Genomic DNA, 13,359 nt, shown 5'->3' on the forward strand with positions numbered 1-13,359 from the left:
AGAATGTGTTGTAATGTGTCTACAGTATAGTCAGAATGTGTTGTAATGTATCTCTACAGTATAGTCAGAATGTGTTGTAATGTGTCTCTACAGTATAGTCAGAATGTGTTGTAATGTGTCTCTACAGTATAGTCAGAATGTGTTATGTGTCTACAGTATAGTCAGAATGTGTTATAATGTCTCTACAGTATAGTCAGAATGTGTTATGTGTCTCTACAGTATAGTCAGAATGTGTTGTTATGTCTCTACAGTATAGTCAGAATGTGTTGTTATGTGTCTCTACAGTATAGTCAGAATGTGTTGTAATGTGTCTACAGTATAGTCAGAATGTGTTGTTATGTGTCTCTACAGTATAGTCAGAATGTGTTATGTCTCTCTACAGTATAGTCAGAATGTGTTATAATGCGTCTACAGTATAGTCAGAATGTGTTGTGTCTCTACAGTATAGTCAGAATGTGTTATGTGTCTCTACAGTATAGTCAGAATGTGTTGTTATGTGTCTCTACAGTATTGTCAGAATGTGTTATGTGTCTCTACAGTATAGTCAGAATGTGTTGTTATGTCTCTACAGTATAGTCAGAATGTGTTGTTATGTGTCTACAGTATAGTCAGAATGTGTTACGTGTCTCTACAGTATAGTCAGAATGTGTTGTTATGTGTCTCTACAGTATAGTCAGAATGTGTTGTAATGTGTCTACAGTATAGTCAGAATGTGTTGTTATGTGTCTCTACAGTATAGTCAGAATGTGTTATGTCTCTCTACAGTATAGTCAGAATGTGTTATAATGCGTCTACAGTATAGTCAGAATGTGTTATAATGCGTCTACAGTATAGTCAGAATGTGTTATGTCTCTACAGTATAGTCAGAATGTGTTGTTATGTGTCTCTACAGTATAGTCAGAATGTGTTATAATGTGTCTACAGTATAGTCAGAATGTGTTATGTGTCTGTACAGTATAGTCAGAATGTGTTATAATGTGTCTACAGTATAGTCAGAATGTGTTATGTGTCTCTACAGTATAGTCAGAATGTGTTGTTATGTATCTCTACAGTATAGTCAATGTGTTATGTGACTCTACAGTATAGTCAGAATGTGTTGTAGTCTCTACAGTATAGTCAGAATGTGTTGTAGTCTCTACAGTATAGTCAGAATGTGTTATGTGTCTACAGTATAGTCAGAATGTGTTATGTGTCTCTACAGTATAGTCAGAATGTGTTGTAATGTCTCTACAGTATAGTCAGAATGTGTTATGTGTCTCTACAGTATAGTCAGAATGTGTTGTTATGTGTCTACAGTATAGTCAGAATGTGTTACGTGTCTCTACAGTATAGTCAGAATGTGTTGTAATGTGTCTACAGTATAGTCAGAATGTGTTGTTATGTGTCTCTACAGTATAGTCAGAATGTGTTATGTCTCTACAGTATAGTCAGAATGTGTTATGTCTCTACAGTATAGTCAGAATGTGTTGTTATGTGTCTACAGTATAGTCAGAATGTGTTGTTATGTGTCTACAGTATAGTCAGAATGTGTTGTTATGTGTGTCTACAGTATAGTCAGAATGTGTTGTTATGTGTCTACAGTATAGTCAGAATGTGTTATGTGTCTCTACAGTATAGTCAGAATGTGTTGTAATGTCTCTACAGTATAGTTAGAATGTGTTATGTGTCTCTACAGTATAGTCAGAATGTGTTGTTATGTGTCTACAGTATAGTCAGAATGTGTTACGTGTCTCTACAGTATAGTCAGAATGTGTTACGTGTCTCTACAGTATAGTCAGAATGTGTTGTAATGTGTCTACAGTATAGTCAGAATGTGTTATGTCTCTACAGTATAGTCAGAATGTGTTATGTGTCTACAGTATAGTCAGAATGTGTTGTTATGTGTCTACAGTATAGTCAGAATGTGTTGTTATGTGTCTCTACAGTATAGTCAGAATGTGTTGTTATGTGTCTCTACAGTATAGTCAGAATGTGTTGTTATGTGTCTCTACAGTATCGTCAGAATGTGTTGTTATGTGTGTCTACAGTATCGTCAGAATGTGTTATGTGTCTACAGTATAGTCAGAATGTGTTGTAATGTATCTCTACAGTATAGTCAGAATGTGTTGTAATGTGTCTACAGTATAGTCAGAATGTGTTGTAATGTATCTCTACAGAATAGTCAGAATGTGTTGTAATGTCTCTACAGTATAGTCAGAATGTGTTATGTGTCTCTACAGTATAGTCAGAATGTGTTGTAATGTCTCTACAGTATAGTCAGAATGTGTTATGTGTCTCTACAGTATAGTCAGAATGTGTTATGTGTCTACAGTATAGTCAGAATGTGTTATAATGTCTCTACAGTATAGTCAGAATGTGTTATGTGTCTCTACAGTATAGTCAGAATGTGTTGTTATGTCTCTACAGTATAGTCAGAATGTGTTGTTATGTGTCTCTACAGTATAGTCAGAATGTGTTGTAATGTGTCTACAGTATAGTCAGAATGTGTTGTTATGTGTCTCTACAGTATAGTCAGAATGTGTTATGTCTCTCTACAGTATAGTCAGAATGTGTTATAATGCGTCTACAGTATAGTCAGAATGTGTTGGTATGTGTCTACAGTATAGTCAGAATGTGTTGTAATGTCTCTACAGTATAGTCAGAATGTGTTGTTATGTGTCTCTACAGTATAGTCAGAATGTGTTATGTGTCTCTACAGTATAGTCAGAATGTGTTGTTATGTGTCTCTACAGTATAGTCAGAATGTGTTGTAATGTCTCTCTACAGTATAGTCAATGTGTTATGTGACTCTACAGTATAGTCAGAATGTGTTGTTATGTATCTCTACAGTATAGTCTGAATGTGTTGTTATGTATCTCTACAGTATAGTCAGAATGTGTTGTTATGTCTCTCTACAGTATAGTCAGAATGTGTTGTTATGTCTCTCTACAGTATAGTCAGAATGTGTTGTTATGTGTGTCTACAGTATAGTCAGAATGTGTTGTAATGTGTCTACAGTATAGTCAGAATGTGTTGTGTCTACAGTATAGTCAGAATGTGTTGTTATGTGTCTCTACAGTATAGTCAGAATGTGTTATGTGTCTCTACAGTATAGTCAGAATGTGTTATGTGTCTCTACAGTATAGTCAGAATGTGTTGTAATGTGTCTACAGTATAGTCAGAATGTGTTGTTATGTGTCTCTACAGTATAGTCAGAATGTGTTATGTGTCTACAGTATAGTCAGAATGTGTTATGTGTCTCTACAGTATAGTCAGAATGTGTTGTAATGTCTCTACAGTATAGTTAGAATGTGTTATGTGTCTCTACAGTATAGTCAGAATGTGTTGTTATGTGTCTACAGTATAGTCAGAATGTGTTACGTGTCTCTACAGTATAGTCAGAATGTGTTACGTGTCTCTACAGTATAGTCAGAATGTGTTGTAATGTGTCTACAGTATAGTCAGAATGTGTTATGTGTCTCTACAGTATAGTCAGAATGTGTTATGTCTCTACAGTATAGTCAGAATGTGTTATGTGTCTACAGTATAGTCAGAATGTGTTGTTATGTGTCTACAGTATAGTCAGAATGTGTTGTTATGTGTCTCTACAGTATAGTCAGAATGTGTTGTTATGTGTCTCTACAGTATAGTCAGAATGTGTTGTTATGTGTCTCTACAGTATCGTCAGAATGTGTTGTTATGTGTCTCTACAGTATCGTCAGAATGTGTTATGTGTCTACAGTATAGTCAGAATGTGTTGTAATGTATCTCTACAGTATAGTCAGAATGTGTTGTAATGTGTCTACAGTATAGTCAGAATGTGTTGTAATGTGTCTACAGTATAGTCAGAATGTGTTGTTATGTGTCTCTACAGTATAGTCAGAATGTGTTGTTATGTGTCTCTACAGTATAGTCAGAATGTGTTGTTATGTGTGTCTACAGTATCGTCAGAATGTGTTATGTGTCTACAGTATAGTCAGAATGTGTTGTAATGTATCTCTACAGTATAGTCAGAATGTGTTGTAATGTGTCTACAGTATAGTCAGAATGTGTTGTAATGTATCTCTACAGTATAGTCAGAATGTGTTGTAATGTGTCTCTACAGTATAGTCAGAATGTGTTGTAATGTGTCTCTACAGTATAGTCAGAATGTGTTGTAATGTCTCTCTACAGTATAGTCAATGTGTTATGTGACTCTACAGTATAGTCAGAATGTGTTGTAGTCTCTACAGTATAGTCAGAATGTGTTGTAGTCTCTACAGTATAGTCAGAATGTGTTGTAATGTCTCTACAGTATAGTCAGAATGTGTTGTAATGTCTCTACAGTATAGTCAGAATGTGTTGTTATGTGTCTACAGTATAGTCAGAATGTGTTATGTGTCTCTACAGTATAGTCAGAATGTGTTATGTGTCTCTACAGTATAGTCAGAATGTGTTGTAATGTCTCTACAGTATAGTCAGAATGTGTTATGTGTCTCTACAGTATAGTCAGAATGTGTTATGTGTCTACAGTATAGTCAGAATGTGTTATAATGTCTCTACAGTATAGTCAGAATGTGTTATGTGTCTCTACAGTATAGTCAGAATGTGTTGTTATGTCTCTACAGTATAGTCAGAATGTGTTGTTATGTGTCTCTACAGTATAGTCAGAATGTGTTGTAATGTGTCTACAGTATAGTCAGAATGTGTTGTTATGTGTCTCTACAGTATAGTCAGAATGTGTTATGTCTCTCTACAGTATAGTCAGAATGTGTTATAATGCGTCTACAGTATAGTCAGAATGTGTTGGTATGTGTCTACAGTATAGTCAGAATGTGTTGTAATGTCTCTACAGTATAGTCAGAATGTGTTATGTCTCTACAGTATAGTCAGAATGTGTTGTTATGTGTCTCTACAGTATAGTCAGAATGTGTTATGTGTCTACAGTATAGTCAGAATGTGTTATGTGTCTGTACAGTATAGTCAGAATGTGTTATAATGTGTCTACAGTATAGTCAGAATGTGTTATGTGTCTCTACAGTATAGTCAGAATGTGTTGTTATGTATCTCTACAGTATAGTCAGAATGTGTTATGTGTCTCTACAGTATAGTCAGAATGTGTTGTTATGTCTCTACAGTATAGTCAGAATGTGTTGTTATGTGTCTCTACAGTATAGTCAGAATGTGTTGTAATGTGTCTACAGTATAGTCAGAATGTGTTGTTATGTGTCTCTACAGTATAGTCAGAATGTGTTATGTCTCTCTACAGTATAGTCAGAATGTGTTATAATGCGTCTACAGTATAGTCAGAATGTGTTGGTATGTGTCTACAGTATAGTCAGAATGTGTTGTAATGTCTCTACAGTATAGTCAGAATGTGTTATGTCTCTACAGTATAGTCAGAATGTGTTGTTATGTGTCTCTACAGTATAGTCAGAATGTGTTATGTGTCTACAGTATAGTCAGAATGTGTTATGTGTCTGTACAGTATAGTCAGAATGTGTTATAATGTGTCTACAGTATAGTCAGAATGTGTTATGTGTCTCTACAGTATAGTCAGAATGTGTTGTTATGTATCTCTACAGTATAGTCAGAATGTGTTGTTATGTATCTCTACAGTATAGTCAGAATGTGTTGTTATGTCTCTCTACAGTATAGTCAGAATGTGTTGTTATGTCTCTCTACAGTATAGTCAGAATGTGTTGTTATGTGTGTCTACAGTATAGTCAGAATGTGTTGTAATGTGTCTACAGTATAGTCAGAATGTGTTGTGTCTACAGTATAGTCAGAATGTGTTGTTATGTGTCTCTACAGTATAGTCAGAATGTGTTATGTGTCTCTACAGTATAGTCAGAATGTGTTGTTATGTGTCTCTACAGTATAGTCAGAATGTGTTGTAATGTCTCTCTACAGTATAGTCAATGTGTTATGTGACTCTACAGTATAGTCAGAATGTGTTGTAGTCTCTACAGTATAGTCAGAATGTGTTGTTATGTGTCTACAGTATAGTCAGAATGTGTTGTAATGTCTCTACAGTATAGTCAGAATGTGTTGTAATGTCTCTACAGTATAGTCAGAATGTGTTATGTGTCTCTACAGTATAGTCAGAATGTGTTATGTGTCTACAGTATAGTCAGAATGTGTTACGTGTCTCTACAGTATAGTCAGAATGTGTTACGTGTCTCTACAGTATAGTCAGAATGTGTTGTAATGTGTCTACAGTATAGTCAGAATGTGTTGTTATGTGTCTCTACAGTATAGTCAGAATGTGTTGTCTCTACAGTATAGTCAGAATGTGTTATGTGTCTACAGTATAGTCAGAATGTGTTGTTATGTGTCTCTACACTATAGTCAGAATGTGTTGTTATGTGTCTCTACAGTATAGTCAGAATGTGTTGTTATGTGTGTCTACAGTATCGTCAGAATGTGTTATGTGTCTACAGTATAGTCAGAATGTGTTATGTGTCTACAGTATAGTCAGAATGTGTTGTAATGTATCTCTACAGTATAGTCAGAATGTGTTGTAATGTGTCTACAGTATAGTCAGAATGTGTTGTAATGTATCTCTACAGTATAGTCAGAATGTGTTGTAATGTGTCTCTACAGTATAGTCAGAATGTGTTGTAATGTGTCTCTACAGTATAGTCAGAATGTGTTGTAATGTGTCTCTACAGTATAGTCAGAATGTGTTGTGTCTCTACAGTATAGTCAGAATGTGTTGTAATGTATCTCTACAGTATAGTCAGAATGTGTTGTAATGTGTCTCTACAGTATTGTCAGAATGTGTTGTAATGTGTCTCTACAGTATAGTCAGAATGTGTTGTAATGTGTCTCTACAGTTTAGTCAGAATGTGTTATGTGTCTCTACAGTATAGTCAGAATGTGTTGTAATGTGTCTCTACAGTATAGTCAGAATGTGTTGTGTCTCTACAGTATAGTCAGAATGTGTTGTAATGTGTCTCTACAGTATAGTCAGAATGTGTTGTAATGTGTCTCTACAGTATAGTCAGAATGTGTTGTAATGTTTATGCTCTCTTCTATCCAATCCTCTTTCCTCCCTCCATCTCCTTTCCTGTTCTCTAGCAGAACAGATGTTCTGGGAAGTCATGCAGTTGAGGAAAGAGATGAGTTTTGCTAAGCTGGGCTACTACAAGGAGGAACTGTGACCAACCAATCACGATCCAGAACAGAGGGAGGCGTGTCGGAATCTCAATCTATCATCAGACGCACTCCCGTGAGGGACAAGATAGCTCTCCAATCATCCTACCCTCCTGGCTCTCAGAAGGAAGAAGGACCGCCCCAACGCTCCTCATCGCCACCCCCTTCCAATCTCTCATCCAATCACGTGTCATTTCAGGAGACTCCTCCCATCCTCTCTTCAATACCTACTAGCATATGACTTAGAATGCATGCCCCTACCAATAACAGTGAGTAGTTATTCAGGATGTAAGGGGATTGGTAGATCAGACTGACTGATCTGCCAATAACAGTGAGTAGTTATTCAGGATGTAAGGGGATTGGTAGATCAGTCAGTCTGCAGTCTGTCTGGAACATGACCATTGTTTGTCATTCTGATTGGTCTGCTAGTATGCATATTGGAACAGAGAGGAAGTGCTCTGAACCCAACTGGTGCTTCCCAAATTGCACCCTGTTCACTGTAGTGCACGACTTGTGGCCCCTATGGGCAAAAGTGGTGCACTAAATATGGAATAGGGTGCCATTTGGGACACCGGACAAGTGTAAATCGAGGCACTCCGTCCGTCCATCCATCCATCTGTGGTTATTCTATCCATCTATCTCCAGTCCATATTTAAAACCAGAGGACAGTAACTATGGTGACGACCACGCTGCTCTATGTAACTTGACTCCATTATTATATGTAAGAAACGCTGAATGAGCTCTTCTGTCCACACTACAAGGCTGAGTCACAAATGGCACCCTATTCCCTATATAGTTAACTACTGTAGTAGTGCAATATGCACAGCAGGGGTTCCCAACCTTGTTTTATTATTGTTTATTGAGATTGTCTTTATTAAATACAACACCAGCTTAATTTTGTTTCATTTGAGGGACCTAGCAAAATGTCTCATGACTTATTTTAGGTAGACAATTTATTTATTTTATTTTGTGTTTTTTATTTAACCTTTTATTTAACTAGGCAAGTCAGTTAAGAACAAATTCTTCTTTACAATGACGGCCTACTAAGGCCAAACCCCCTAACCCTGACGACGCTGGGACAGTTGTGCTCCACCCTATGGGACTCCCAATCACGTCTGGTTGTGATACAGCCTGGAATCGAACCAGGGTCTGTAGTGACTCCTCGACCATTGAGATGCAGTGCCTTAAACAGCAGCGCCACTCTGGAGCCCCTATGATGATGATAATAATAGATCGATAAGGAAAATAAATAGGCTAGACCTGATTTCCCCAAATGTTTTATATGAACCCTCAATTTAATTCTGCATATTCTATTTTACAGGAAATGATTAGATCAATTGATAGCGACAGAGTCACACATTGTATAAGATTACTTTACAAGCAAAGTCCAATTTCTTTGACTCCTCAACTTTAGAAGGTCGTAGCTCAGCTTCTCAATGTCAGAGAGACGAAGCAAATATGTTCCCATGTGCATCAGAGTCGCGTCTTCCTCTCGTCATTTTACTACTTGTTTCAAGCCTAATGCATTGCGGAGCTACACTTCGTTTTAGATCGGAAGGTCCCGTGCCCTCCCATATGGTTGGGACCCGTGATGTAGAGAATAGGTGCTGTTTGGGAGCAGCAGATGAGCAGGATTCTGTTGCGTTCTCTCCAATACAAGGACTTTAGAAGAATCTGTACAAATGTTTTGAAGGTTTTAGAAAACACATCGATGATGAGGAAGAACATTCTCTCTGGCTTTTTAGTTCTTTACCAACCCTTAGTTAGAAGTATGTAGCTGTGTCGTCATGTGTGTCGTGGTGTGTGTGTGTGTGTGGTCTGTGAACGTTCCAATCTCTTTACCTTCTCCTGGTTTTCCATCCTTTCATCCCTCCATTCCTCTGTTAACATTCCAACTCCAAGCTTTCCTCAATTTATTTTAGTGCCTTTCTGGAACACACTGAATTAAAAATGGTTTACCTCTGGAATCAACGTGTCTGTTTTTGAAGATATAATCTGTTGTCCCAAACACACTAAGGGTAAAATTGTCAGGACACAATTCTACTGCATATAAAAGCAGATATCCAAATTGTTCAGTACATTCTGCATGTTGCCCATGCTTTGTCTTATAGAAGTAGGGCAACTTATCTGGTACCAGACTCTTCCTGTTAATGGTTCTCCTGCCTGCCACGTCTCTGGGCCTTCAACTGGATTGGAAATCTTGATGAAATGTCCTTTTTTATACAGTAGGTTTGACGATGTTACTGTTTCAATATGTTTGCAATTCTGCTGCATTTAAAAATGTGAATTTGTTGTCGTCTATCACAATCACAGTTTATCAGTATAGATTCAACACTCCCACCAGCCTCCTCTGCAGTATAGATTCAACGCTATAAACTTTATTATCTTGGACTGAACACAATTATACTGCATATAAAATACTTCCTGGTTCAATACCCATGTAGTGCGTCCCAAATGGTACCCTATTCCCTATATAGTGCACTACTCTAGAGCCCTATTCCCTATATATTGCACTACTTTAGAGCCCTATATACGTAGTGCACTACTTTTGACTAGAGCCCTATTCCCTATATAGTGCACTACTTTTGACTAGGGTACATGCATGTAGGGCTCTGGTCAACAGTAGTGCTCTCTATAGGGCAGTGGTTCCCAACCTTTTTTGGTTACTGTACCACCAACGTAAATATTCTCTTCCCAGAGTACACATGTAGTACCCACTCGTGTGCTTTTTAGCAGTAACCCTATGGTCTCATGAGTCTTCTCATGTACCCCCTGTGGATAGGCCAAGTACCCCCCCCCCCCCCCCCCCCCCAGGGGTCCTAGTAGCCCTAGATGGGAACCACTGGTCTAGGGAATAGGAACCACTGGTCTAGGGAATAGGATGCATTTGGGATGCCTTCCCCCTGTATCTCTGTGCTCTGACGTAGACGGTGTACTGAGATATGACTGTATTGTCGTCCCAGTGTTCCCTAGTGGAAACGAGTGGAAAGGGCTTGGGCAGAGACAGCTATCCCTCCATCTGCTCCTCTTCAACCTAACTTCCGGTCCCCCTGAAGAGGTAGGGACGCCGTTCAGGTGTCTTTCTACACCTGATACGTTGGTTTACTAGAAACAAGACCCAAAATGAGTCAAGGCAGACCACCATAGTCCCCTAAGGCAACCTGCCGAAATGACTACAGACCCGTAGCACTCACGTCCGTAGCCATGAAGTGCTTTGAAAGGCTGATAATGGCTCACATTAACACCATTATTCCAGGAACCCTAGACCCACTCCAATTTGCATACCGCCTCAACAGATCCACAGATGATGCAGTCTCTATTGCACTCCACTCTGCCCTTTCCCACCTGGACAAAAGGAACACCTACGTGAGCATGCTATTCATAGACTACAGCTCAGCGTTCAACACTGTGCCCTCAAAGCTCATCACTAGCTAAGGATCCTGGGACTAAACACCTCCCTCTGCAACTGTATCCTGGACACATTTGCCAGGACACACTGATCCTCAACACTGGAGCTCCCCAGAGGTGCGTGCTCAGTCCCTTCCTGTACTCCCTGTTCACCCACGACTGCGTGGCCAGGCACGACTCCAACACGATCATTAAGTTTGCAGACAACACAACAGTGGTAGGTCTGATCTCTGACAACGACGAGACAGCCTATAGGGAGGAGGTCAGAGACCTGGCGGGGTGGTGCCAGAATAACAACCTATCCCTCAACGTAACCAAGACTAAGGAGATGATTGTGGACTACAGGAAAAGGAGGACCGAGCACACCCCCATTCTCATCGATGGGGCTGTAGTGGAGATGGTCGAGAGCTTCAATGTGAGAATCATTTGTATGTGTTAGAATAATGACTAAATTGTTCCACTCTGTCATTATAGGATAGGGTGACATGTTTGAGAATCATGGGAAGATAAAACCAGGATGTGGGTAGATCTGTTAGTATTGTAAACAGAGTGAAGTTGTAGAGTAGGTAATAGAAAATCATTAGAGGGTTTCAAACCAAGAGGGTCCCAACGGGGGAGGGGAGGTGAAAGCCTTGGAGAATGTGACAACTTTTATGGTTCTTTGTGGTTAGTGGAAAAGTACTGGTTGTTTGAGAAGGGAGTGGTCTAAAGACAGGAATGTGTGTATAAAAGGAATGAGTCCTCATTTTTAACTTTAGAGCACTCATGAATAAAGATCGTTGAACCTTTTTTATAAAATCTGAGACTTTGCCCAATTATTAGTGAACCCAGGGTCTTACAAACCTAGGTGAATTGGTTAAAGATTAAATGCATTATTGGGATTAAAAATTCCCTGAACATTCAAGTTCCTTGGTGTCCATATCACCAACAAATGATCATGGTCCAAGCACACCAAGACAGTTGTGAAGAGGGCACGACAAAGCCTATTCCCACTCAGGAAACTAAAAAGATTTGGCATGGGTCCTCAGATCCTCCAAAAGTGATACAGCTGCAACATCGAGAGCATCCTGACTGGTTGCATAACTGCCTGGTACGGCAACTGCTTGGCCTCCACCCGCAAGGCACTACAGAGGGTAGTGCGTACGGCCCAGTACATCACTGGGGCTAAGCTACCTGCCATCCAGGACCTCTACACCAGGAGGTGTCAGAGGAAGGCCCTAACAATTGTCAAAGACCCCAGCCACCCCAGTCATAGACTGTTCTCGTTACTACCGCATGGCAAGCGGTACCGGAGTACCAAGTCTAGGACCAAAAGGCTTCTCAACAGATTTTACCCCCAACCCATAAGACTCCTGAACAGGTAACCAAATGGCTACCTGGACTATTTGCATTGTGCCCCCCCTCCCAACCCCTATTTTACACTGCTGCTACTCACTGTTTATCATAAACTCAGCAAAAAAAGAAACGTCCTCTCATTGTCAACTGCGTTTTTCAGAAAACTTAACGTGTAAATATTTGTGTGAACATACGATTCAACAACTGAGACAAACTGAACAAGTTCCACAGACATGTGACTAACAGAAATGTAATAATGTGATCCTGAACAAAGGGGGAGGTCAAAGTCAAAAGTAATAGTCAATATCTGGTGTGGCCACCAGCTGCATTAAGTACTGCAGTGCATCTCCTCCTCATGGACTGCACCAGATTTTCCAGTTCTTGCTGTGAGATGTTACACCACTCTTCCACCAAGGCACCTGCAAGTTCCCGGACATTTCTGGGGCGTATGGGTCTAGCCCTCACCCTCCGATCCAACAGGTCCTGGATGTGCTCAATGAGATTGAGATCCGGGCTCTTCGCTGGCCATGGCCAAACACTGACATTCCTGTCTTGCAGCAAATCACGCACAGAACGAGCAGTATGGCTGGTGGCATGTCATGCTGGAGGGTCATGTCAGGATGAGCCTGCAGGAAGGGTACCACATGAGGGAGGAGGATGTCTTCCCTGTAACCCACAGCGTTGAGATTGCCTGCAATGACAACAAGCTCAGTCCGATGATGCTGTGACACACCGCTCCAGACCATGATGGACCCTCCACCTCCAAATCGATCCTGCTCATTCCTTCGACGATAAACGCGAATCCGACCATCACCCCTGGTGTGACATAACCGCGACTCGTCAGTGAAGAGCACTTTTTGCCAGTCCTGTCTGGTCCAGCGCCGATGGGCTTGTGCCCATAGGCGACGTTGTTGCCGGTGATGTCTGGTGAGGACCTGCCTTACAACTGGCCTACAAGCCCTCAGTCCAGCCTCTCTCAGCCTATTGCGGACAGTCTGAGCAGTGGAGGGATTGTGTGTTCCTGGTGTAACTCAGGCAGTTGTTGCCATCCTGTACATGTCCCACAGGTGTGATGTTCGGATGTACCGATCCTGTGCAGGTGTTGTTACACGTGGTCTGCCACTGCGAGGACGATCAGCTGTTGGTTAGGGCTTGTAAGTAAGCATTTCACTGTAAGGTCTACACCTGTTGTATTCGGCGCACGTGCCAAATACACTTTGATTTGGCAGATCAGCTGGAGCTCCTACTTCTCTTGTGGAACACTTGCTGTACAGATGTAGGATCTTACTTTGAGCCAGTTTGTGACAGCTGGAAAATAATACTGCAGCATCAGAAAAAGTGAATTATTATATGGATTATATTTAATGGACATTTTTGTAGGGGTTGATACATTCTCAGTTAGGGCATATCAAGTCTTGACATTTCAAAGTGTAAATTACACACTTTAGAAGCCTTTTTCAAATGCAAATACACTACAAGTTTGCTTTGCAAGAACATTCT

General features: G+C 40.0%; 1 protein-coding gene across 3 annotated transcripts in view; it reads left to right on the plus strand.

Annotated features, from left to right (window-relative positions):
* LOC123743807 (rab-3A-interacting protein) overlaps window positions 1-9,083 on the plus strand; it is a 110,354-nt gene extending 101,271 nt beyond the window's left edge. For all 3 annotated transcript variants that reach the window (XM_082977989.1, XM_082977991.1, XM_082977990.1), the window contains one exon: window positions 7,042-9,083. In XM_082977989.1, coding sequence (XP_082834115.1) covers window positions 7,042-7,124 — 83 coding nt within the window. In that variant the 3' untranslated portion in view covers window positions 7,125-9,083. The remainder of the gene's footprint in view (window positions 1-7,041) is intronic.
* The last annotated feature ends 4,276 nt before the right edge of the window (window positions 9,084-13,359 follow it).

The sequence above is a fragment of the Salmo salar genome, chromosome 07 (assembly GCF_965601325.2).
Source record: "Salmo salar chromosome 07, fSalSal1, whole genome shotgun sequence".
Lineage (NCBI taxonomy): Eukaryota > Metazoa > Chordata > Actinopteri > Salmoniformes > Salmonidae > Salmo > Salmo salar.